General features: G+C 37.1%; 2 protein-coding genes across 8 annotated transcripts in view; both read left to right on the forward strand.

Annotated features, from left to right (window-relative positions):
* The window catches only part of LOC125378613 (protein LZIC-like), a 202,425-nt gene that overhangs the window by 97,650 nt on the left and 82,322 nt on the right, over positions 1–22,453 (forward strand). The gene's annotated exons all lie outside the window — the stretch shown is intronic.
* On the forward strand, positions 5,554–8,540 carry LOC125378614. 2 transcript variants are annotated; one of them, XR_007220392.1, is made up of 2 exons: positions 5,554–8,075; positions 8,282–8,540. XR_007220392.1 is itself a non-coding variant. In XM_048394325.1 (2 exons), exons 1-2 carry the CDS (start codon positions 6,769–6,771, stop codon positions 8,422–8,424), a joined length of 555 nt encoding a protein of 184 aa, XP_048250282.1. In that variant the 5' UTR covers positions 5,565–6,768; the 3' UTR covers positions 8,425–8,540. The 2 variants fall into 2 exon arrangements, 1 of the variants encoding a protein (XP_048250282.1); XM_048394325.1 differs by having other exon boundaries at positions 5,565–7,180.

Below are 22,453 nucleotides of genomic sequence, written 5' to 3' on the forward strand. Positions count from 1 at the left end.
TTTGTAACAATATAAGCCAAACCACCCTTAAAACTCATAAGAGAACTTCTCCAATCGTTACTCGAAAGTTCCCAGCCATGATAAAGATTATGAATTCTTACAAAAAGATTGTTTTTCTGTAACAACTTAAATGGATTGAATGGTTGATGAGTTTTTTTAACTAAATCATCGCTGACTTCTTTAACAGTTCTTTGTCCGCTGTACGGAACACCTAGACCATGGTTTGCTCCTTTAATACGCCAATCTTTACTCGTAGAAACATTAAATTCCTGACAAATACGTTCGAATGCCCACCTATTATACGGATTATTTGTGGAATTCCACGCTCCATTCTGCGGTAATGGAGCATTAATTTCTTTAAGTATACGTCTAATCTGATAGTACACGTGAAATGATATAACAGCCTTTTTTAGTTAAAATCCTGGAGAATAAAGAGATACGCCACATCCCGTTGTGGCACACCATATGGCAAAGTTTAACTGATTCTGCCAAAATTGCATCGGATTGTGAAACCAATCGTGCACCATTTTATCGCCAGTTGCCGTGACCCTGTACTTTTCAAAGATATCAGGGAATTTAACAAAAAAAATCATAACCAGAGGCAGTTACTATAATCGACTGATTAGGCGACACTTTTTTTATTTCTTGGTTTACAGATTTCAAACTCATTTCAAATGTGAGGCAGGCCGATTTAAAAAAGCTCTCACATTTTTTTTACTTGAATTTTGTCCTCAAATGTTAGGTAGGTATGAAAAAAAATATCCTGGCGTAACAAAAGTAAAATAACTCAATTTTTCAAGAACATTTTATTATATCCCTGGCACTCAGCTTGTGCACAAATGGCAACATAACAATATTCATGTCATGGGTGGAAATGCATGAAAGACGCTGCTATTTTGGCAGCATGGGCAACGTTTAACTCTTTCAAAACCAGCCAACCAGAAGATTACTGCTGTGACACCAAGTTCTCAGAGACTCTTGTGTGATAGATGAAACCAACATTTATCAAGGAAATAATCTGCTAAAATTAACATCTTTGCTACTACATGTTTGGCCATACACTATTTGAAAGGTCTAATTAATCCTATTGTTTATAAATATGAAAGTTATGTGTATTACATTATTTAAATAATTCATTAACAATTAAATAAAGTTCGTTTTAAATAAAAAAAATGTAAGCTAAAACATTCATAACGTCCGGATTAAGAAACCAATGAAGCGCAAATTTAACGATTTTTTCGGCAAATATAACAATTAATAAAATCCACTTACCCATTTCTTTTTTATTTTCATTTGTTTACGTTGTTGGAACATTATTTTAAAAAGAATCACAAATAATATCTGTCATCACCCATTTCCAGATGATAGTGGCTGTCCCCTCACTAACATGAGGAAATACCTCCGTTTTTAAAGCTTCGTATGAATAACACATGGGTCAAAGGCTGCCATGTCAGTATACATTAAAAAAACTTATAGATTGTTTCGCCGAAAAAATCTGCTACAAGGTTCGTGATTGGTCAAATTTAAGCACGTGACCTAAGGCAGCCAATCAAATTACGGCAACGGTAATTTTCAGACTTTGGCGAAAGGTTTGGGTTAAATCATGATATTCTGAACGTTTAAGCATGAAATCGCGATCTCTATTAAAAATATGGAACTTTATGGATGCATAGAGCTAAGTAACGAGCTGTGACAAAGATTTCTTATGCATATATTTTGGCATTAAGACATCGTGTCCGAGCCGAGAAATCGAGGCAACGAAAGGCGAGATGTCATTTGACTGACGATTACATGCGATCGCACGAAAAGTTGGAAATAATAACTAAGATGTCAGTTTGGCAACGTTTATAGATATATTTTTGGAGATTTTATTTCAGCAGGTGAAACGTTTTTATTTTGCTGTTTGACAAGTTCGATGAGGACCCGTTGTCGAAGTGTGTCCGAGAATTTTATTTTCAATAACATTGCGGGAAATAGTGTCTAGTGAATACATTTTTAATCTCTAGATAAAAAAATAGATAAAAAAATGATAAAATCAAATTGAATACGTATTTCAGACATTGTGAAATGTGATAGATTTAATAAATGAATGATATGACAAGTAGGTTAATATAATTATAAACTATTTTGACGTGACTTGGACGGTCTACCGTGCGGTGTGACTTGTGGCTTTGAACGGCCAACAGTGTTGAAATAGTTAAACTGGTCACCACTGCACTTTGCGTTGACAAGCTTTGATGGTATTAGAGAAGGATCCCAGCAAGAAATATCAGAGTGACTTCCCTTTGCTTTACGCTCGCCGAGGGAATGAAATCTTTTTTTTGTTTGAACTTTTTGTCGAAAAGATCGGCGATAATAAAAAAAGGGTAATTTTCATTATTTTATTTTTTTAACATTTTGAAAGAGCGGCGCATCCGTAAACCAAGAAATAAAAAAATTGTCGCCTTAGTAATGTATCTCGATTTCATATTTAAGTTATGATATAGTATCATTGTATATTTAATATGTATGTCACAATCCCGGGAATAACAAATGGTCAGTCTATTGAACTGCTTCATACTATCGATAACTCGGCTGGACAACTTGAAGTCGCCCTATGCGATGTAACGTATTACCCGCGGTGGACCAATATAAATGCTGCAAGAGGTAATAATGAGATGTTTATATTAGGTGAAAACATTAATATTGATGACTTTCGCATAATTATACCTGATGGGTATTACAGTGTATGCTCACTCAATGATGAATTTTTTAAGCCTAATGGAAATAGTCTCACACAAAATGAGTCGAATGGGATACTGAAATTCGACTCTGGAGAAAAGGATGTACAGATTTTAACGAACTTATCAGTTACACTTGGATTTTCACGCGGAATTAACACATTCTACAAGTCATCAAATCAGGGAGATACATTACCCGATTTAGTTCCCTATAAAGAGTTGTGCATCCATCTTGATCAAATAAGCACGACGAATAATATTCAACTTGAAAGTCCTTCAACTCTGCTCAGATCTGTTCCAGTGAAAGATGAAAAATATAATAGCGGTAGAACGGAATCTTTCTCGTCATTACAGTATAAAAAAATAAAACGGGGTATTATTTCAGACCTCAAAATTTCTGTATTAGATGTAAAACACCAACCTGTACATATAGGACACTTAAGTGTAACACTCCATATTATAAATAATGGTTGATTCATCAGGCCCAGGGCGCCGTTCCACAAAGCGATCATAACTACAATCAATCTTAGAGACTTACGTCGATTCTAAAATTGTCTTAGCTAAAGATTACAACCATTCCACAAAGCGATCTTTGGGTGATTGTAACTTTACAAGTTCTTAAGTAGCCGATCTTAACAAAGATCGGAATCTTCAGCCATAAAGATACGAAATTTTCCCTTGGAGTGGCCTCCCGTGGTCATGTTTAGCAGACGACGCATTTCCTTGCACACCATAATAAAAGTCGCCATTTTTGTTGTTATGGTACAATATTTAAGATCGATTTTAGCAATCCTAAGTTGGTCTGGGGCAACTTAGCATTTTGATCTTAACTTACAACTCTCTTAGTTAAGATTGCTTTGTGGAACGGGCGACTGATCGTAACAAAAATTTAAGATCGCAACTTAGCCCTAAGATCGCTTTATGGAACGGGGCCCTGGAACGCTCAGACAATGTAATACACTTGCGCTTTCCGATCTCGGAGACATAGAAGGATTTGGTAGACCCGGTACCGATGGTAAGTTATACGCTTTACACTTACAAGATAATGTATACAAGCGGAAAGAAGTTACATTCAGGGGTAATCTAGAAGATTTAAGCGATGTCGACGTTGTTAGTAGACTCCTTAAAAAAACCACTTCGTACAACCTTACTCACAACGATGATAATAAATGGACTATGGTCGAAGCAAACATTGAGTGGCTATTTAATATCGTCATTACCCCACTGTATGTGATGATGGGTAAGGCACATAATTTAACTAAGATAATAAATAGTGGGATCGTACTCGCGGCTTATATCCCATCAAAACGAAAAAGTGTGTTAGTCTCTCCCCTGCCAGAAAACCCAGGTCATATGTTATATAGTCGTCCGGCAATCCAAAACGTTAGTTTAAATTTGGTTACAGAATTCAGTGATATTAAAGTTAACTTGAGTGCAATACCTAATATTTCTACTCTTATTATTGAAGTCTTGTTCGGAGATGCACCGGTAGATGCCTTCGAAATATTACCAGGTCTATCGATTAAATGGCAAAAGAAACACGAGCATCAACGTTGCAGTATTATTCATATCGGAGCATCACCCGTTGCAACCCTCGAGGGGGTCCAAATTATTAAAAGTGACAGCATTTCTCTTTCTAAGATATTCTTGCCGTATAATATACATTTGATAAGGTTGATGTATACTCTCAAAACATTTAAGCAAGACCAATTAAAGACTATTATATGACCGTAATATACACTATGGGTTTATATCCGGCGCTCGATGAAGCATTTGAAAAGATGGATACTGTTGATGGATTTCGATTACATCAAATAAGTGACATAAAACATCGAATAGAGAAGGATAGGGAGTTGAGACTTGGATTGTATAAAAAGTATCGCAGAGCCGTGAATGCTCTGGACGGAGTTGACACCGCGCTTGTAGCAGCTGGCATGGGACTCGGTGTAGCAGGTGTTGGTTTATTATCAACTATAATCGCCGCGCCTATCGTGCTCGGCATGGAAATAGTGGCTGGAGACTGGCAGGAATAACGATAAAATTCATTTCTCGTAGGTTGCAAAAGAAAGCATTAAAACACGATAAGATTCGGATACTCGCCGAAGCAAAGTTGAACACCATTGAGGATCATATTTCAACAGCAATGGCCGATTGTAAGATATCCGAGGAGGAGTTTCGTTTAGTGCTGTCGGAACTCACCAAATACAACATAATGAAGCATGAGATTCGATCAAAAGATCGTAAGACCAGTGGTATTAGCGAAGACGAGAAAAAAAAGTTCATAGAACAGGGGAGGCAACAAGCGCATCAATTATTCCGTGCCAAAACCAAAGAACTGGTTGGAGATTAAAAATAGATTGCTTACTATCTTACTTACTTTAGACAAATGCTTACATAAATATTTAATAATGGAGAATTACAACGCAATAATCGAAAAAGCTATTAAATGGATAGAATTACCACAAGGTTTTTATTATATCAGTGATGTCAAACCAACCAAATACGGTTATCAATTGTTTCTTATCAATTTCCAAGAAGAGTGTAGTTATATAGTCTAGTCTCCTAGTAAAATGAACGAAGAACTTAATAAAAATGTTGAATATCGCTTTATTGATAAAAATAATAAAGAATATTTTCATTACCATTTAGGCTCATCTGAACTAATGACAACATTGATTGGCCCCAGGTATTGGTGAGCTAGAGTCAATTTAGCTGAATCTCATGACTATCGTTGAATCGCATAGTCATTTTTACATAAAAAATTCCCTCTGTAGTAGCAGTATTGGTATATAAATCCAGCTCCAGTGGTGTTGCGACAGAACCCCCAATACCTATACTACTACAACTTCTATAAAAAGTTGAAATAAAACCTTGACAATACTAATAATGTCCCATACATATTCCATACCACATTCATACAGTGATAGGTTTAGAAAATCTTTAAATAATATTTTAGCTTAGTAAAGTTTATACTGGTAATACAGTATTTAACTAGATAACATACTGAATAGATGCAATACGATACAGTTAAGATTTAGATGAATTAAATTCCACATACAACCAACTGTACTGATAGTTGAAATACCTACTTTACTTTAACTATGAGCTAAGTTTATTTGTACACTGATGCATTAACCTCACACCTCTTAAGAAATACAATATGTACAAGACCATATACAGAACCGGTATATGAAATACACATACAAAATAACCTAACCTGGATAATGAAATCCTCAATACACGAAGATCGAATTCCATGAATGTACCCAATGTTTAACATCCACATTCAGCAAGGGGCTGATAATAAGGAAAATGATTAAATACCAATCAAAGTGACCTCCTGAAACATATGTGTTAGACTGCCTGACAGATATGCCTGACAGAAACCTTTAAAACTAAATACACAGTAGATAGATAGTAAGCTGACCAGAGAAACTAAAGTAAACAGACAAAAGAAACTTATGCAGAATGCAAGCCCATGGGTCAGAACCTGGCCTGACCTAGTAAGGTGGCTATTGTTATAATGCAGGGCGCAGGGCTTGTATAACTCTTAGTGTTTGTAGTGTTTGTAGTGTACTGTATGTAAAGTTTAAAGCAATAATGAAACATCTAAAAGATCTAACTTACATGTACAAATACTTAAAACTTGACTTGGCCACATTAGCAAAATTTATTTTCATTTGACAAAAATGAACACAAACACTTTCCTACAAAACATTTAGAAGTAACTAATAAAATTGTTTAAAAAACAAATGTAATAAATAACCTTTACAACTGTCCTGTATAAAAATCTGGACCCGGTTGTATCAAAGCCTCATTAACTAATGGCTACATTAAACCCTAATGATACATTAAATGCTTAATGCACCATTAGTTAATGGCATCATTAAAATCGGTTGTATCAAACGTTTATTAGCATATCATTATCTAATGATGCCTTAATGTAAGTGGCTTCATTAACCTGTCATTAAATTTGGTGTTTCCCCTAAATATTTCCCACAATTCCTTGACGTAAACACGTACGCATTACTTCCGGTCGTCTGTCAAAATGGCATCGTATCCACCTAAACCTAGGAATAGAAACAAGAATTTCAACAGGTCCGAAATTCAGCTTATTGCCGAGTTGGTGGAGAAACACATCTCCATACTTAACAGTAAGTTGTGTAGCACCGTCACCCACGAAAGAAAGAAGGCTATTTGGGCAGAGATAACTTCCAAAGTTAACGCTCTCGGTGTTTGTCAGCGTACAACAAAAGAAATAAAAACAAAATGGACGAACATGCACCAGACGGCCAAAAGGGAATTCAGTAACAGACAGCTGGACATGAGGAAGACCGGGGGAGGGCCCTGTATTGTCCCACTTTCCACGACGAGTGAAAATATAGTGGACATTTACAAGGAGTGTCCCAGTTTCACTGGACTCACGGGCATCGAATCGGACGATCTAGTGATGCAAATGGGTATGTCGCCTGCATTCAATAAAATATCGATACACAAACTGTTGTAAGTGTTAAAAAAGTACTTTACATGATACAACGAACTAGTAGCCTAATCAGCTGTTCATACACGTTGAACAAGGCTATGGGGAATCGGGTATTGCACATGATTTGATGATCATTAATCAAAAGGAAATGAAAAAAGAACATTTAACCAACCTTTTTGACAACACTTTCAATTAAATTGCCGCGTGTGATAAAATACACAGTGCATATTTACATTTGAAATGGTATTTCTCATCCGTTCTCCGACAGGCAGCCATTGTGGAAAGAGAAGGGGGGGCAACTCTCATTACCCCTATTCCAAACCAAGAAGTTCATGTTGTGTCTTTCGATGTTAAGTTCAAATCTTGACATTCTTCGTCTCTAAATGCAAATTTTATGTGAAGCATTTATACTTTTCATGAGAGAATTTTCTTATGACAACGAAAATTGGTTGAAAAAATATGTCACATTATAGCAGTCATTTTTCTGAAGGTGGCTGCAGACATAAAATAGGCCGTGTCATCACACAAATATATCATACAATTCTAATATATCATTTCCTTTGGTAATAAAACAAATGATAATAACCCTGGTGCCGTACCTCTCCCGTTTTAACAGTGTAAAAATATTAATTATATTATTAACTGATGTTCAATAAGTGTGCAAAAAACTTTATGTGTGTGCAGGAAGTCGCCGATGTAATTGGCTCTCCTTTGACTTTACACCTGTTAGCACGGGCTTTAGAAGAAAATGTTTGCGATGTCCCTACTCAGGAAGCGTCTGTGCCCAGTTGTTCCAGCACACAGATCTACCCAGAAGGAGAACTGTCTGTCGACGCATCTGCATTACATGACGACATTAGTACAATCGAAGAGTATGTCCTGTTAATTAATACTGGAATCTTACTTCTTGCAGCAATGCTAACAAACATGTAGTGCCAAGTCCTTTTCTCTACTCGCCCATCCCTTAGATTGAAACACTCATACTAATTTTGGCCTTTAACACACGCGTATATAGCGTAACATTCACTGTATATACACACGGAGACTCGCATGATCCAAAAACAATGTATTATTTCAGGCCTTTGGTCCAGACTGGGGGAAAATCAAATCGTGTCACCAAGAGAAAGATCAAACAGGATGACATCACCAGACTGCAGTATGAGGTTTTGCTTGAGCAGAAAAAGAAAGTCATTCAGCAAACCATGTACTCTGAGCTCATGAACAAGAAGCTCCAATTGGAGTTGGATAGCTTGATGCACCATGAATGAAAACGACATCCTCATGTTTGAAATGTTACTAAAAGTTCATTAAAATACAATTAGTTTGATAGTGTGCTACACAGTGTTGTGTTGTATATTGTATAGCTTCAGTTGAACGAACGGGAGATAACTAACAATGTCAATTCTAATAAATTGTTATCCATCTTCTACTTTATACTACATACAAGTAACCAAACACATATCACTTCGGTAGATTGCTGGGTGCTCTTTACGTATGTAGCTGTCAATAACGATGAGTTGATGAGATAAGCCGATCAGTTAATACATGATTTCGACGAAATTTATGTAAACCATATTCAATAAAATTAATGTGATAGACTCATTGCTAAAGATACACAAAGAACCTTACATGCTCACCGTGAAGTCTTGGCGTTGTGCAACAAATTCAAACTCATTGTATCCGTGTAGTGTTTAGCTGTATTTTTTCTGAAGGGAAATGTGCACTGTGTACACTGGACAATATTTACACAGTAATCTAAATTTTAGTTAAACAAAGCTGGGAAACTATATCCCTTTGATTCAACACGAAAAGACAAAAGTGCACGCAAAAGATTTTGGTTAAATATTTGTAAAAATTATATTTGCACGCATTGGCAAATACATACTGCGAACACTGTCAACTATTTTCTTCAGTGACAACAGATGGTATCTCTGCATTCTTCTGTATAGTTATATTAAAGCAGAGACAGTTTGATCATTTCAGTTAGTGAAATAGTGCCTTGTGATATAATCACGGATGCCCCGTCCATCTTCGGGACCTGTATATTGCCCTTCAATGTTACTGTCGTCCTCTCCATCAACATCAAGCATGGGTTCACGAAGAATATTAATTATCGCCAGATTATGCAACACAGCACAAGCACCTGTGAAATATAGTATGATTGTTTAAAGGGTCTACAGTATTGTTATCATTCGATTCTTATGTTATATGAATGAGTGTTTCCCACTGGTGTTAGCACTTATATATCGGTTATCTTCAAATTTATTTCATCGTTACAGTGTATATTATTATCTTAGTAAACTAACCAATGATGGTGCAAACTCTCTCTGGGCTCATCCTGATTTCACTGTGCAGAACATGGAAACGCCGTTTGAGCCACCCAAATGCTCTTTCTATGGTTGACCTTGTTCTTTTATGGGAAGAGTTGAATCGCTCTTGCTCGGGGCTAGATGGCTTTAGATACGGAGTCATCAAATACGGACGACATGCATATCCACTGTCACCGAGAATAACGCCGTCTTGTAGAGTCGTATGGTGTGTTTCCAGGTGTTGCCGCACGTTACTCATCTTGAACACGTGGCTGTCATGCGTACTGCCTGGCCATCTCGCCACTAAGTTAGTAAATTTACCTACAGAATGAGACAAATGTGGTCAATGTTAATATAAGTCAATATTACCATCGAACTTGGTTCATAATGCAGCCACTGCAATATAGCTGAAACATTGCTGATCGCGGCGTTAAACAACAAATGCTGAAAGATTTGTCTGATAGCTATTTCGTTTAACAGCGTGAATGGTGTCAGGGTCGTAAACATATTGTCCTTGTGACTTTGAAGGGAGGACGTGTATGCTCCATGCACAGGTTTAACAGTGACATTTGATTTGTTATTATAAAAAATTATTTAACACACCTTGGCTGTCACACACTGCTTGAACGTTGATCGAATGGTAGCCTTTCCTATTGACAAAGGCAGGTTCGCTGTCTGATGGTGCCTGTATCCGTACATGTGTCCCATTGATACATCCGATTGACTCCAGGAAATCGAGATATATTGTAGAATTCCTTTCTAATGTCGCCTATATCCCTCTCGGACGGCCAGGTAATAAACTTGGGCACAAGAGACGCAATGGCAAGGGAAACTTTCCTCACAACTCATGAGGCTGTTGATTTGTCTATCCCTATTGTGTCGCCAGTGATTTGCAGGAAACTTCCACTTGCAAAAAAACGTAGGGCTACCAGAACCTGATAAAATGATTATAAAGAGGCTAATGATAGGTTTGACAAATTTTCAAATATTTCCATAATACTTATATCCACTTTGTTATTTATTTGGCTGCGTTTTCATTATGTCTCACTTAGTAAAGTGTTAATTATTGATATAAGATGTGCATGCTTTAATTAATTAAAAGGTTCTTTTGGCCGGAATCGAACACGCAAAACTGTTCTCTTCAGTGTGCACGACACATTTAGTTTAAGTCATTAGAGTAACCCCCCCTTAAGAAATTGATCATGGCTGACAACGCCAAGTTGAAAACGTATCTTTCTGGAGTGAAGTGAAAGGGATCCATGAATTTACATTACTTTCAATTGTGAAATATATTTACAAGGTTGGTATCATTAGGCTGCACATAAGACTTTACCAACACAGACCAGTGAGCTGACCCACGTAGAAGTGCGTTTCATTCATTGTAAAGATTGCCGCTATAAATTTGGCGCTATAATAATATGTTTATTTCAAACTAGCTGAGTTTCTAGTGACGACATTTACCTGTAGTTCAACACTAAGTGCGTGCGATCTTGCAGATTTGGGCTGTAATTCATCTCTCACAAGATCGCAGATATATCTGATGCTTGCCTTCCCAAAACGGTAGCGTGCCCTTACTTCTTCATCGCTCATGGATTCGAGGTGTTGAGTTCGTTTTCTGAAAACACGGTCTTTCCTTGTGCGTCCTAAACGTTCAAACAATATGTTCGCGGCCATGTTTGTTTTTAATGACACGCTAATGATGCCCAAGAACCTTCATTAAGTTGATGACGCGCTAATGACACCACGACGTCATTAAAACGTTAGTACAACTGGATTTAATGATGCATTAGTTAATTAAGGTTTAATGACACGTTAATGCATCATTAAAGTTTGATACAACCGGGTCCTGATCTTTAATTAACATTTCATTGTCTCTTTGTTTTTACCCACCCAACCACCCACAACATTAACTCGAGTCCCTGTACTCTATACTCTAATCTACATTTCCCCTGCTTTACAGCCTTTATTTTGTCATTTAGTCTTTTGGGGGCACAGGTAGCTCAGTCGTCTTTGGCGCCACGATTCGCTGTGCAGAGTTGTCTTCCTTGGACACGCCAGGAACCTATGATTGTGGGTTCGAATCCCGATTCACCCCAATTATGTTTCTAGGTTTGTCAGCACCATACCCGTGCTTGTGGCTTTCACCCAAGTAGTAAGCGTCTGTGACCTGCATCACTTCGGGCTGTACATTTAGCTGACACGCCATGATATAACTGGAATAATGTTAAAAGCAGCGTTAAACCTAACTCAATCACTCACTCATTTAATCTCTTTCAAGTGTCGGTCCATGTTTCCTCCTACTTCATGGGCGACACTGGACTTCCTGAAGATATGAGCTGCAAAACAAAATTATATATAATTTTATTCATGAAACAAGGCACAATAAAGGTTATAAAAAAGGTATTCATTGTTATCAAATTGAATATGATTGCTGTGTCATCAAAATTACAAACAGGAAAAGTGTTCCCAAAATAACATCAGTTGTTTTAGAACATTCGATCTCGATGCATGTATGAAGACGAAATGACAAGAACTGCATGAATACAATACATTCTAGCCCATGAAAAGGTGCAACTACATATATATTTTGTTTTTGATATTACATAATATCAATAACATTTGTCTACATACTTAGAGGACATCATCATCATCACCAAGAGCATCAACATGTCTGTTTTGTTCAACATGCCAACATGTGTAGGCAGCTTGGAGCATGTGAAATGCTGTTGACTCCACCTGCTTCTTTTCCTGGAGAGACTGACACAGCTTGAGCATTGTTGTAAGATCGTAAGGTCAGACTTGCTGACTTGGTTGATGCATGTCATCGTTTCCCAATAGCTTGAATCATCTCAATTTTAATTCTTGAAGATGGTTGTATATATTATTGCATCATGCGTACTTTTCTGTAAGTGATGTACTTTAAATTGTGGTCAACTGGGGATTATTGTGGGTAAATTGTTATATTTAGGAACATAGTGGGTGGGTTAGTTTAAGGGGAGTTGAACGGCTGACGTAGTACCTATCTTTGTAGTCCTTTTTGTAGCAGCTTATGCCCACGCGGGCCTAGTGTTTGGGAAGACGTGACTGTACCACACTTCTTGCATGCTGGTTAGGTGGAAGACATGATTGGGAGAGCCGAGATGTAAAGAACGTGTTCATTGGTTGTGTCCATTTTCCTGGTCACATGGTCCGTGTGTTGGCTTTATAAGCCTATCCTGGGAAGGGAATTGTCAGTCGTCGCTCACCAGTATCTGGTAAGATACAGTCGGCTCCCGCGCCCTGAATCAGGACCATTTATTATTTATTATAGGGCTTTTGTTGGGATATTAGATTAGGAAGTATGGGTGGGGGAAAAATAGAGTAGAGATTGAATAGGTTTGTTTTATAGACATTTTATTTTCGTGAGTTAAGATAGCGGGGTGGTAAAGAAGAACAAGTTTAAGTAAGAAGGTTGAATTGGTTTACGTAGGTAGGGAAGGGGGAATATTAGGTAGGTTATAGTTAAGTTGAGAAGGATTTGTCCCCTTTTTTTTATCTTTTTTTTTATGTTAAATAAACTTTGAATGCGACTTCGCTCTTTGTGCTTTATCTATGATTAGAATTGGTAACCTTGTCAGGAGCCTCCTAGAACATAAAGACAAAAGAATACTGGGGAGATGAGAACACAACGCAAAGCACCGCAGTAAAAATCAGACCTTTTGTCAACCATTTTTATAGTTCTACTGTCACTTGGCGCCTTTAACAGGCTTTAGAAGGCGCCAATTACAAAACAAATATACCGTACACCACAGGACAACGATTGGTGCTGTGACACATATTATGTTTTTGGGTTCAATTACACTGCTGTTATTCATCACGACAAACGCGTTTCGTCCTCGTCCAGAGAATAGCTGAGAACTATAAAATTTGTGTTGATACATTGTGGACATTCCACGGTATCATTTTATGAAGATGTGAAGAAGACATGACAGGTAGGTTTTGAAACTAAAGACCTACGTGTTTGTTGAAATATCTTGGAATCATTTGATGGATATTTAGATGCCCCTTTAATTTACATGTTCAGTTGTTAACAGTAATAATTCTTGGATTCATGACAGTTCATTTGAATAAAGATCATATGTGAATTTTAATCTGTGTTGTATATTTTATCAATGCCTTTGATGGGAAGTACTGCAGACCCTCTGTTCAGATAATTCTGCCACCACAGGCTATGGAATATGGATCCGATTGGCAATGGCAATTACAGGTGCTCATTTCATGTTGGATCCTCTAAATGTTTTCCACTGTTGTCACATACATGTACCTAAATACTGGCAGTTCATTAAGTCCAATATTCTGCAAGTGTAACCAGGGATTTGTATCTAAGTGTAGAATTCACCAACAGATTGGGAAAAAAACTTACAACTTATAATTTTCTTAAATTATGCATTATTATTCCCTGCCATGAAGTGGAAGAGGGATATAGGAATGGGTGCTGGCCTTCCGTCAGTCCGTCCATCCATCACATTTCGTTTCCGGAGCAGAACACAAACACCATGAGAGATATCATAACAAAACTTGGCACATACCTCCTAATCTAACATCCCATCGAAAGCTGTATGTTAAATAATAAATGGTCCTGATTCAGGGCGCGGGAGCCGACTGTACCTTACCAGATTCTGGGGTAGTCTTATAAAGCCAACACGCGGACCATGTGACCAGGAAAACAGACACAATCAATGAACACGTTCCTTACATCTCGGCTCTCCCAATCATGGCTTCCGCCTAGCCAAGCATGCAAAGAACGTGGCATCGTCACGTCTCCCCAGCCACTACGCCCGCGTGGACATAAGCTGCTACAACAAGGACAACAAAGATAGGTACTACATCAGCCGTTCAACTCCCCTTAAACTTACCCACCCACTAAATTCCTTACTATATCCATTTACCCTCAAAAATCCCCAGTCGACCACAATACTTTGGGATTTTTAAAAAAAATATTTTTCGAGTTTCCCTGGCAACGACTTTGACTTAGACTGAAAATGGCGCTAGTGCTCCTTTCTGGAGCAGATCTTGAAAACCGTACAATATTTCTTCACCAAACTTGGCACATAAACTTGACCATTACACAAGGAAGTAAATTCAAAGCCCAGCCTGGTCAAGTGTATATACAATGCTCAGTAGGATCAAATCAAGGAAACCCCTGTAGGTTTTTCTGGACACAAAATTGTAGTAAACAAAAAAGCATTGGATGAGATAACAAGATTGCGGAATGAATGTGAAGATGTGAAGAAGGATAAGTTTGTTGGTGTGCTTGATGTATTGTGTTTCACAGAAACACACATCAATGATTACATTGAAAGAGACCTGCCAGGATATCAAGTCTATCCAGGAGACACTACACATGGTATTGCTGTGTATGTTTCAACAAGTTTCAACAACAGTGTCCAGCTATGTGATGTAAAGTCATCTCGCAACATTGAATATATTTCCTTTCTTGTTGGCAAATTCTACATTGCTTGTGTGTATGTTCCTCCAAAAGTGTCATTGACACGGTTGTCGCATTCACTTACTCATTTTTTTGCAGAAACTTAAGGATCTCTTAAGGCGACACTTTCTTTATTTCTTGGTTTACGGATTTCAAACTCATTTCAAAAGTGAGGTAGGCCAATTTTATATACCGTATTCGACGTAATAAACGCCCCGCTCTAATAAGCGCCCACGGCAACATTTGCTAATGTATTGGCTAGTGAACAATCCCAATTAGCACCCCTTCCAATTGATCAGACTTACCGGTATTTATTCGCGTATAATACGCACTCGTGTGTTATATGCACCCTTAATTATGGGGAATTAAATTCTGGAAAAATATATCTGTCGTACATAAACATTTCAGACTGTCAGCATAAACGACGAAATTTATCTTTCAATTCTGATTTTTTCTCCAAAATAATATTCTAATAAGAGCCCCCTATTCCTAATTTTGAGAGCGCCCTGGGCGCTTATTATGTTGAATACGGTATATAAAAAAGCCTTGCAGATATTTTTACTTGAATTTTGTCCTAAAAAGTTAGGTAGCTATAAAAAATATATTCTGGAGCCACAAAAGTAACACTCAAATTTTTAAGAACATTTTATCATATCCCTGGCACTTAGCTTGTGCACAAATGGCAATATAACAATATTCATGTCATGGGTGGAAATGCATGAAAGACGCTGCTATTTTGGCAGCATGGGTGATGTTTAATTCTTTCAACAGCAGCCAACCAGAAGATTACTGCTGTGACACCAAGTTCCCAGAGACTCTTGTGTGATAGATGAAGCCAACTTTTATCAAGGAAATTATCTGCTTGTAAAACATCTTTGCTGCTACATGTTTGGCTATACACTATTTGAAAGGTCTTATTAATCCTATTGTTTATAAATATGAAAATTATGTGTATTACATTATTTAGGTAATTCATTAACAACGTAATTAAGTTTGTATACCCGGTAATATCAAAATAATGTACCGTAAGCAAAAACATTCATAATGTCCAGATTAAGGACCAATGAAGCGAAAATTTAACGATTTTCAGCAAATATAAGATTTAATAAAATCCTCTTAGATCTACCTATTTCTTTTTTATTTGCATTTGTTTTAAGTGGTTGGAACGTTATTTTAAAAAGAATTACAAATAATATCTGTCATCACCTATTTTCCGATGATAGTGGCTGTCCGCTCACTTACATGAGGAAATACCTCCGTTTTCGAAGCTTCGTATGAATAACATGTATGCTGCCATGCTGAAAGCTGCCGAAATCGCAATCTATATATGAAATATGCAACTTCATGGATGTATAGTGCTAGGTTACAAGCTGTGACAAAGATTTCTTAAGCATATATTTTGGCATTAAAGACATCATGTCCGAGCCGAGAAATCGAGGCGACGAAAGCTGAGATGTCATTTGACTTACATTACAGGCAATCATATGAAAAGATGGAAATAATAACTTAGATGTCAGTTTGGCAACTTTTAGATATATTTTTGTTGATTTTATTACTTTGTATACTATATTTAAACATTTGCTTGAAACGTCTTTATTTTGCTCTTTGACATGTTCGATGAGGACCCGTTGTCGAAGTGTGTCCGAGAATTTTATTTTCAATAACACTGCGGTGCCTGGTGACTCATGGCTTATTGGCCGGTGTGTGGGTCAGAAGTGTTGAAAGAGTTAAACTGGTCACCACTGCGCTTTGACAATCGATTTATAGATATCCACATGATTTGTGTTTACGGTATCCAATACTTTCCATACAATTACGATGGAAAGTAAAAACAAAATTAAGTTACCCTCCCTTGGATGAATAATAAATTATTGACATGCTATATATTGACAATTTAATATACTCTGCCTGACATGAGTGCTTTGAAGTTGTGCACACTTCTAACTTTCAGCCATGCTGACTTCCCCATTGACAGATACCATTACATATGATTCATTTTCACTCCCAATATACAATTTGACAACTAAAATATAACCCCCAAACAGATTATATATAACCCTCCTGTTCAGATATTTTTGACTCACGACTGGTGCCAAAGTATTCTGAGACAAATTCATCGCCCGCGCAATCAAATTTCGCTGGCTGTGACGCCATAGCGAACAGCCAGTGGTTGTCCCCCCTAATGCCTAAAACGAAGACGGCAGTTTGTGGGTGGGGCTTATTGATAGGGACTGGATCGGTCTATTACCACTTCATCGAGATCTGCTACGACAGCCCCAGTCCAGCATATTCCACGAAAATCTGCCCAGCCTTCCGCCAGGAAGGTATCACAAAGAAGATGCAAACATCCGATTAGGCCAGGCTTTATTTATTTTTAGGATTACGGATTTTTCAGCCCAAAGTCCAGGGTTGGAGGAGGAGAGAAAAAAGAAAAAAATCCAGATGCATTTTTTTTTAATGCAGAATGCCTCTGGCATACTTTATGAACATATTCTGTGCTCAAAAGACTGCCATTTGTGACGATAATGCCCCTTGTAACAAAAATCATTCTACCACTTACAACATGGACAATTATCAAGGGAGGCTATTCATGTTCGGGTTCGAGATCAACAAAGATTGTTTATGTATCTCTTTACTAGTTTACAACGGTAAATTCATATCTTTTTTATTAAAAGGTGATGATAACAAATAAAATAACTGACTACGTGGCTATCAGCAGGGGTAATTTTTCTAAAAAATTAGAGTCGGCGGGTCCGTAATCCGAAAAATATAAAACGCCTGGCCTGACTCTGAGCTTGCCTCGGAGCCTGTGGCAAGATCATGGCGACCTTCATCCTCCCTTTTATATGACAACAGATGGGACAAGTTTGTCCACTGGAGAAGACAACTAGGGATTTTTTATGTTGCTGTATCAATCCCAACAGTAGCAGACTTTCTTCTTCATGTATGTCAAGACAATAAATTCAGACACGGAACTTCAACATGATGGATTTTCTATCGGAAACCATAAAATTCTCAACAGATTAATGAAATCCTTTCTACTAGAAGTTATTAAGACTCCTCGTATCTTCCCGGGGCGGGGCGAGGATCCAACACCAGCAGCATCAGAGGGTAAGTCTGCTTATCAGGTGTAGGATGGATTAGAAGCACCTGAAATGTCAACTATCACCATTAACTGGAATGCCACAAATCCAGGTTTATCATGATAAAGATCAGCAAGTATAACGGTAAGTCAAGGGAAAATATCACATATTTGACTGATTCTTGACATAGTTTTCAGATTTTCTAGTCCCCAAGGGGAATTTCAGAGGAATTTGTCTAAGTAGGATTAGAATCAGTACAAATTGGTTTCCAGAAGAGGATTGCTATCAATTACACAGGGAGTTACTAGAGGCAGATCCCTACGGGGTACCCCTGGTATAGCTGGCAGATATGTAATAGAGGTAGAAGTTTTGTAAGAAATATCGAACAATAGTTATCATTGTTAATAATTCTAAGAATACTACCTCTATTTATTACATACGAATTACTCCCTCCCACCTCCCTAATTCATCTACCTCTTGTAGTAGATGAGGGAAAAAAGTGATATTGCTGCCATTATGATGTCATGGCATGGGTAGCTACGACACTACTTGGCGACAACTAATTGTGTGATTGACAGTGAAGAGGACGTCTGTTGAAAATCTAAAAATGTTAGTAAGTTTGATTGAAGCCAAAATGCAGGATTTATGGGAGATATGTAATTGAGGTAGTATTCTTATAAACAATGATAACTTTTGTTCGATAATTCTGCAAAATTGTGGCTGTAATCTCCAACGGCCAGAGCCGGACCAAATGCATCATGCTATATGATCATAACATAATCATGATTGATTGAATGTGTACATATATTGAAATAACTTGCTCCTCTCTCACTGCCTTGTTAAGGGTGATAGTATATGTGAAATTGTTATTGAATTAAATCAGGCTTGTTGAATATTCTGATTGTTCTCAAAATATTTATTATCTCACATAATATGCACATAAATTGATGATTACGACATTTTATGTGTTTAGATAATTTTGACATTGCAAATTTAAGAAATTGTGAAAATTTGTGAAAAAGAAAAAGAAGCTTCAGCCTGGTCTTCTTGTAAAATGATTGACACCATACATGATGATCAAATGATCAACACAACATAAGTGATAAAACTTATGAACTCAATGGATGCATTTTCAGGAGCTAGACCAGGTGCATGGTTGGGGGAGAGCATACCCCCATCATCTATACTATTCACAGTTTACCCAAGAGATCACCGAGTGCAACTACTAAAGGCACACTTAGACTATGGTCAATGCGGACATACATTGATGCTGGATTCTGATTAATTGTTTTGGTTAATTTTATATTTAAGCTGTCTTGATTTAAGTTGTAAAGGGAAGTAACTTTGTTGTTGTTGTTGGTATCGCTATGTGCAAGAGACTGTGCTGTGAGCGGGGGATGGTAGAGGTTATAAAACGGTAATTATGCAATTAAATACAAAACTTCAGTAACCGAGAAGTAAGACATTATGAAAGTGACCGTTTATTTTCATATCTGCGTCTAAATATTAGTATACCGGTATTCATAGACATTTCTGCATTATCTTGCAGTCAATCAAGCCGACAGAGCTACCTTAGTATTTCGTGGCAACGGCACCCTTCAACTAGAACAAGAATCTGTTAGAATATGAAACTAAGAATTAGAATAAATGATGAAGTTGAAGAATGATTTGATGTCCTCAATTCTTGAAACCCACAATTGATAAATGTAAACTGTTGTTTGCCAGACGATTCTGTAGACAGGAAACAAAATTCATATAAAAAAATATGCCTTTGGAACTTGGTAAATAGTTTGCAGGATTAAGAAGTAACAAATGTTATATTTGGGATAACACTTTCTTGGTAAAGTACAGATTCTTGGACTTTTGGGGGGTTGAATCCTCAGGCCCCAGTCCAATGTGATGAAGTCCTATCTAGCATGTAGAGAATTCATTGACAAATACCATTGGAGTAAGACAGTAACACAGACTCTGTCATCTTAATGAAAACCATATGTAACTACAATACCTGAACTGTTTGACTGCTCTCTTATTCATCCAGAATTAATACTAATATATTGAGGAAAATAGTCTATGTTCATTGACAATTCGATTCTATCAGCGTAGGTTTTTGTTATGTTCTGTGACCAGAGTGATAAAAGGATCATGAACTGTATATTAAGTGGGGAACATAATGAACTCAATCACTTGGACTTCCAGGTGTTGATTCAAGTCATTTTAAAACTATCTGAATTTGTACACAAATGTAGGGGGATTTCTATATAATGTCCAGACCTCAACTAGTCATCCTATCAGTATCAAGTACATATAGATCTGTATTTGTTCATCCAAGCCTTATGACTGACTGATTATTTTGTATTTCTTGTTGTTCATCTTGTAAACTGATCTTCATATATATAAAGGAAATAAAGTATATCTTTCTATCCAGTTTCCATTAAATAAATAAAAAACAAAAATAATATTTGCTTATTTTTGTATATTATTATGTACTTACAACTTAAAAAGTATGATATTAATTATTACCTTAAAAAAGTTGTGTCTACTTCATGAACTCCCAAATACAGTAGAGATGAAAAATATCATTAGAGATTATCACTTATGATGATTTTAAGTATTATTTTTCTATATTTCATCAAAGTGGATTTGATGCATTATTACACTTATGGTGCACTATTTTCCTGATTTGAAATTATCTATTTAACTGTATCTTTTTATTTTAAACAAGATAATTTTTAACGGTAACTGGATGGAATCCTTGACAGCTTCCATGCTCAAAGTTTATGTTATTTCATTTAAACTCTTAGCCGTGAAGGTTTAATTTTGAAGTTTTTGTACACTTCATTGAAGTGCAGAAGTAGTTTACATGACCTTTGTGTTGCACTCACCCAGTTTTGATGTAGTTGTGGAAGTTCACTTATGTTGAAGAAAATCACAACTTAATTATGTATGTACATCATGCAATTTGGAACTAAATGTATATATGATCTTGTATCCAACCACATGATATCTTGAACTACAAACTACATAAGCTTTGTTCAGACATTCTTACTACAATTTATTTCAAGTAAACACAAACAGATGATCTTGTCAGTTTTATCTTAATTCGATTGTGCCCTGAACAAAAAGTGTATGTATTGATCTATCGTCTTAATGACGATAAGAGGATGTGTTGCGTCATTCCTTGATTAATCCATGAAGATTCCAGGAGAATAGGTCTTCAGCGACCCATGTTTGTCGTAAGTGGTGACTCAGCTTGTCGTAAGAGGCGACTAACAGGATTGGGTGATCAGGCTCGCTGTCTCGGTTGATGCATGTCATCGTATCCCAATTGTGTGAATGGATGTTCATGATATCAATCACTGGAGTGGCTGGTCCAGGCACCATTATTTACAGACAATGACGTCACATAGCAATAGAATAGATAGCAGCCCATCGCTAGGAAAAAGCAGTCTGCTCTCAAGTTACAGTGGCCCACCGATTTCTGATAACATGTGGGCATTTTTATGATAATTCTATCCATTTCAGCTATATTTCTTGTTTAAACGTTCACATTTAGTGCATGCCATTATTAATGATTGTGTTTGTATTAAAGCGTTGTATCGAACACATGTACTGGTCGTGTCGGTTATACAAATATTGTAAACTTTTCGGCATAATAAATTCGTTATGGTGTCTTTAGTTGACATATATGGTGTCATAGTAGGTTGGCAGAAGTTTATTGGACCCGGCTCATGACTCGCCCAATATCTTTTAGCTTACCTAATATGACACCATATACGACAACTAAAGACACCATAACTAATAGTATACCATCAATAGAAATCCATGATGATTGTGACTGACCTACTAGTAAACCAGAATAAGTTGAGTTGTGACCTGACATGTGACCATACCACTTGTCCCTGACCACTCGCTTCTTCAAAATGGTCCCCGCCACCTGGCAGACCTCTCACATTGTCATACGTGGTTAATTGTCAGGTTACATTTCAACTTATCCTGGCTTACCGGTAAATGATCTTTTAATTCGAAGTTTACACGATAAACGGCTTTTCCATTGGACGAGAGGTCGGTCACATGACCACGAAATTGACGTTCATAAGTGTATGAACGATACAATTTGACGTTCATACGTTTTTCACGAGACCGTGTTGTTGAAATGAAGTAAACACTGGCGGACTACTTCCACATTCCTGGGGAACCCCTGGGAATTCCCTAGCACGAAAACATACATAAGCGTTCTTTCTGATCATTTAGAACCTTTATTCTTGGTCTCAGCGTTTCAGTATGCATTGAGAAAAGTCAGAGAGCTTGACTGCATGATTGTTCACTAATATCCTCGCTATGGCCCAGTAAAAAAAGAAATACACATCCAAACTATCGTAGTATCGACTCGA

Source organism: Haliotis rufescens, unplaced genomic scaffold, assembly GCF_023055435.1.
Source record: "Haliotis rufescens isolate VD_foot unplaced genomic scaffold, xgHalRufe1.0.p SCAF_13, whole genome shotgun sequence".
In the NCBI taxonomy this organism is placed as follows: domain Eukaryota; kingdom Metazoa; phylum Mollusca; class Gastropoda; order Lepetellida; family Haliotidae; genus Haliotis; species Haliotis rufescens.